The 5,980-nt window shown below is 33.0% G+C and overlaps 1 protein-coding gene across 1 annotated transcript; it reads right to left on the bottom strand.

Annotated features, from left to right (window-relative positions):
• Positions 1-1,346: 1,346 nt before the first annotated feature.
• On the bottom strand, positions 1,347-3,142 carry LOC139842250 (O-acetylstemmadenine oxidase-like). The gene is made up of 2 exons (XM_071832416.1): positions 3,064-3,142; positions 1,347-2,932 (listed from the first exon to the last, which is right to left on the bottom strand). Exons 1-2 carry the CDS (start codon positions 3,140-3,142, stop codon positions 1,347-1,349), a joined length of 1,665 nt encoding a protein of 554 aa, XP_071688517.1.
• Between the last annotated feature and the right edge of the window lie 2,838 nt (positions 3,143-5,980).

Raw genomic sequence — 5,980 nt, 5'->3', positions numbered from 1 at the left:
ATATATATATATATATATATATATATATATATATATATATATATATATATATATAAGAAGATTGTAAAAAATCAGAATCTGTTATATATCTCTATCATATATAATATAATAAAATTATAATTGGGTTTAAGAATGTGCACAAATCAAATAGAGCCTTCTTAATTGGATTTATGTACCGACAGTTTATATGGGATATTATATCGTGTTCCGTTGTAAATTAGGGGCGTATAAAAGTTTTCAGAAAAATCTCATATTTTTAAATTAACTATATTTATTTATTTTGGTCATTATGGTGTAAAATTCGATCATTAATCTATTAAATAAAAATTACATCAACTGTCCCTCTCATTTATGGGTAAAATATAAAAAGTGTTAAAATAAAATAACTAGATCCTAAATACAATTTTAGTAAGCCTAAAATTTATAGAACTCATTTTCGGATCACCGTTTATTTTTAAAATAATATTAGTTCATATTTTACCCATGTAATATCCATCGAACGGCAATTGAGTGTAACAGTCGTTTACTAAATAGATTCGAAATCACAAAATATATATTTAATATACTTTATTTATATATATAGATATGTTTTTAAATAATAATTATCATAATACTATTTTTATTTTATTTCACATAATTACTTTTAATAAGAGAAACATATAATATTTCAAATTAGTATATATATATATATATATATATATATATATATATATATATATATATATATATATATATATATATATATATATATATATATATATATATCTATCTATAATTAAAGGTTCGTGAATCGTCGGGAATAGTCAAAGGACAAATGCATTAATGTAAACTGTTCCAAAATTTTGAGACTCAACTTTACAGACTTTGCTTATTATGTCGAAACCATATAAAGATTAAGTTTAAATTTGGTCGGAAATTCCCGGGTCATCAGTGCAGCAGCAAATTCTTCTTTAATACAGGTGAAGGGAAGTGAAGATAACTAATTAAATGAGATTCAAGCAAGAAAAATAGAGAATGAAAGTTAGATATGAGGTTAAAGATGGATGGGCGTAATTCTCAAGAGAGAGAAAGTGTAATGTTGGTCCTTCAAATGTCAATTTAGATGCAGATTGATGAGTTGCGAAATGCGGTGATGTTCATAAAGCTTTGAAGTTGTTTCTAAGATTAAATGGGAAAACTATCATACCTTGATGATGTTACATTTATTGGATTACTCTCAAATATTTTGATTCATTGACACCAAGTGATCATTGATGCACAACATATATACTTAAACAAGTTAAAACCCTACTAGAACAAAGTGATTAGCTAAAACAACAATGTAAACAACTAAAGATTCAAACTTATTACAAGAACCGCGATTTTGCAGCCGATCTTTGGTAAGAACCTATGTCATTGTTTCTTTTACTAATTGTTAAAGGTAGGATACTCTGCTCAAAATAGAAGTAATTATCAGGATCAACAACACCCTTAACCATAGCTAACCTCTTAAAATTGTCACCAAAATACTTGTTTCCCCATATCATAGCTTCCATATAACTAGTGGTTTTAGCATTATTATTCCTACCCAAATCCAAATCCCTGTAATTCACATAAGCTCCCCTCGGATTCTTCGACACATATGGTGTCATATTCTCGTAAATCCGTCTCATTCCACTTGTATGTTTTTCAAACGATTCAACGCTCCCATCTTGCCACTTTTCGAGGTATTGTATGTTATACAAATACCCGTTTCTATATCGGTATGGTATTCGCGTTTTTTCGATCTCGCTCATTTTCCCACCATGCTGTTCCATTATTAAAATCGGGTTATCGCCCTCCAAACACCATTTCCATATCTCCCCTAACCTTCCTTCGGGTATCGGTTCCTTAACGTAATCCGATTTCGCATAAAAGTAGCTTTTCGCCTCGTGTTTCCTATCTTTCAAAACATCTACACTTCCTATTTTATAACCCGCGAAATAAAGTATCGACTCGACCCAACTCATTTCGCTACAATCTTTTTCCTCCAACCCTAGTTCAGGAAAACTAACTTTGACAGTTTCAATAAGCTTATCAACCGTTCCAAGAAACATTGAATTGAACGTAACTTGCATCGTTCTATTTCCGGTCCAAACCGGCTGTATTATAACTCTAATGAACAAATCTTGATTAAATTCAGATCCTACATACTGCCACTTGTTAAAAAGACTCGAACCGCCTTGTTCTAAAGTCTTTGAAATGCTAAAAACCGAAACTTTATCAGGAACATAAACAAGATTTACCTTCCAAGCTACAACACCACCAAAACTAGCCCCCCCACCACCTCTAATCGCCCAAAACAAATCTTCCCCCATCGATTTCCTATCGAGAATTCGACCGTTAACATCGATAATCTTAGCATCAATAACATTATCAGCAGCTAAACCATACTTTCTAATCATAGTACCAAACCCACCACCACTTAAATGACCACCGACTCCAACAGTTGGACACACCCCAGCTGGGAATCCAAGATTTTGACTTTCTTGACCCACCCGGTGATACAACTCACCTAAAGTTGACCCGGATTCGACCCATGCAGTGTTTTGACCCGATTCGATTGTTATCTTTCTAAGTTCCTTAAGGTCAAGAACTATAAAGGGTACATCATGTTCATATGAAGTGTGTGAAACTCCTGCATAGTCATGTCCACCACTTCGAATTCGAATTCGATATCCGAATCTTTTGGAACAGAGTATTGCTGACTGTACATGAGAATATGATAATGGTGTGATTATAGCTATTGGTTTTGGAGTTGTTGATGTTGAAAATCTTAGGTTTATGATTGATGACTCAAGAACAGATGAATATTGTGTGTGTTTTTGAGTGAACACAAAATTTGATCTTGTTGCATTTGGATCATACTTAATAACACATTGAAGAAAGTTATCATCTAGTGGTTTTGAAAATTCTGAAAACAACAAAATCATTATAATAACTAATATTAGTAATTGCAGAAACCTTGTACTAATTATATTTAGCTTCATCTTTTTCTTTTACAGTAATTTTCTGTATTTTTCTTCTAATAGTATATAAACAAACCTTTTGTGCAGAAACAGTTGAAATTAAAAGTTTTGTTCAACATTGATTTTCTTCCAATGTGTTCATAGAAGCCAGCCATATTGTTAGTGTGTCGACACGTGGTAAAAAAATGTAATGAAGCCAGCAAGCGTATGTCCACGTAGGTAGCATACATGTCAGCTCCATTTGACACGTTTTGAAAACAATATCAAGTTATATGTAAATTTGAACACCAACTCAAGTCATGAAAACAAACGTGTAAAGTTGATATTGGAAATGGAGCTTCAGTTCTCAAAGTCAGTGGAGGAGATAAATCATACATTTTTTAAATTCATCTCACTCACCATAATACAAATTTATTTTACGGATGTGTACGTATTATTCATCTCTAAAACTTACGGAGTTATTCATAATCTGGTAATTAATTAAAGAGACAATTCGATTCTCGATGCACCAGTAACTCTTCAAAAGTGGAGGAAATTAGTAGGTACATTATGTTCTTACGAGTAAAAGTATCAATTTTTAACCTTCAAATTCAGTTAATAATTGCTACAAATATAACAACGAACCTTATTTTTGCTGCATATTTTAAACTTTACGAAAATAAAATATGCTTACAAAACATGAAACTTGACTATAGTTTTGGTTGATATGTGATCTATATCACTTGATTTTATTGTCTACGTGTATAACACCCCATTATTTTGAGATACAAAAATATTGTCATTATTGGTCCTTTAGAAACAACCAAACACCCTCATTTTCGTTCCTTGTGCAGAAAATTTCAAGTGTGGGTTAGAGAGTGATGAGGGTGGCGATTTTGGGGAAGAAAGCACAAATCCTTGAAATTTTTCACATGCAATCTAGAAATTGAGTTGAATCAACCTTGCTAATACTTGCTAGCACCAGTAGAAGTCTTGTCTCGTACATATTCTTCATCTTCTTGAACTAATTTGGGGTTTTGAAACCCTAACTTAAGATATGTTAAAATTATGCTTTGTGGTTGATTTTATGTGTCTAGATTATGATATAGTTATTAGTAATCAAGGCTTTGATTACCTAGAAACCTTAATTCATAGTTAGGGTTAGGGTTCATAAAATGAGGTTTTGTGAAGATGATAAAATTGGCGATTTGGAACTTGTAACTTGTGAATTCTTTGGTTTAGGTCAAAATTCGTTTTTGTGATAGTGTGTTGAGAAATTGTTTAACAAATTGATTAGGTAATGTAAGTGTTGAGGTTGAAAGACTTGTGTAAGTAAGTCTTAGTTCTTGTAAAAATGTAGTATCTTAAAATGGAAAAAATGGGTTAGTAAGGGTAGACCCTAAATGACTTTGACCATGGTTGACTTGTGGTATAGATTATGATACATGTATATGTATATGTATATGTATATGTTTGATATTAGGTGAAAATACTTGAAGTTTGTGGATTGTTATTTCTTGGAAGTAATAATTCTTGCTTGAAGTTTAAGGTGAGTACAATGTGCATATATCCTTGATAGATTTAATTGTGATGCGTAAATTGTGATATGATTTGGGACTCATAGTATATTGAAAGATATACAATGAGTTGCCGGCATCGGGGACGCATTTTGATAATAAGTTGGGGCTCATGGTATACCGAAAGATGCATGATGGGTCGCCGGCGTCGGGGACGCAATTAGAATAGTAATTTGACATTAGGGACGCTCAATGTCTAGGACATCGGGGATGTCAAAAAGGGGACTCGTTTCTTGTCGGGGACAAAGCGAGGACTTGGTATGGCACGGGGTGCAAATTAAATGATAATTGTATGCGGTTTGTGTATTTACCATTAAATGTATTAATGATATATGCTAGTTGTATTCACTAAGCTTTGCTTACACCGTTGTTGTTTGATGTTTTTGTAGGAACAAGTCAAGATAAGGGTAAGAATGTGGAGACGATAGTGTAGAGAGAAACTTGTTATATTTTGGTCTTGAATTGGATAGCTTGTGTAGTCTTAAACTTTTGACCTTTTGGATTGTAAAGTTGGTGCTTAGAAGATACCCGAAGCCACGCTCTAGTACTTGTTGAAATCGTCTTTTGAATACATTCATGTAATCACTTAAACGTGTTTCAAATGTAGAATTGTGTGTAATTAAGGTGTTTTATGGTGGATTAATGTTAAAGGTTGAATGTGGTTGTTGATTTGGGTCTAAAAGTACTAGAAATTGGTTAAAACTGGTTTGGGTGATGTGCACACATACATGTGTGCGCCGCACACATATATTAGAAATTTGATCAGCGCGCAGGAAGGCTTAGTGTGCACTGCACACATATAAGTGTGCGCCGAACACATTTGTATAAGTGTGCTCCGCACACATGTGTAAAAAAATTCGTTTTTTTTCGGAAGTGAGTTGTGGTCGTTTCAAGTGGTATCAGAGCGTGGTTTAAGGGATCTAGGAGGCTTATTGTAGAATAGGATTCCTAGACTTAAACCTTAGGAGATTGTTGCTTGAGTTTATACGGGACCAGGTGTGTAATTGCTTGAACCTATTAGTATCTAGCACTCATGTGCTATATGTATGCGAATGATATGTTCTTTTGTGCAGAAATGAATGTATGTATGTATATTGTGATAAATTGTGTGTATGTCATGTTAACCCATGTAAAGTACTTAATGTGTTGTGCAAGGGTAACAAGGAATGAGTTTGTAATAATGCCTGATCACCATTATTACAATCGCGCTTCTTGTCATTTAAGCACAACGTGTTTAAGTAGTGAACGGGTAAAGCATGACATGAGTAGAAGGATTGTTTATGTGTGAGAATTTTTTGAACTGTATACCTAATAGATGTTATTATTTTTAGTATGACGACTGAAGAAAATCTTGATAATTTAAATCGGAATGAGGGGGATCACTCTAATAAAGAGAGTGAAGATTTGAAAACTATATTAGGAAAGGCTCTTGATGTG

The sequence above is a fragment of the Rutidosis leptorrhynchoides genome, chromosome 4, assembly GCF_046630445.1.
Source record: "Rutidosis leptorrhynchoides isolate AG116_Rl617_1_P2 chromosome 4, CSIRO_AGI_Rlap_v1, whole genome shotgun sequence".
In the NCBI taxonomy this organism is placed as follows: Eukaryota; Viridiplantae; Streptophyta; class Magnoliopsida; order Asterales; family Asteraceae; genus Rutidosis; species Rutidosis leptorrhynchoides.
Note: the sequence above shows the minus strand (reverse complement) of the source record. Positions and strands in the feature narration are given on the sequence as shown.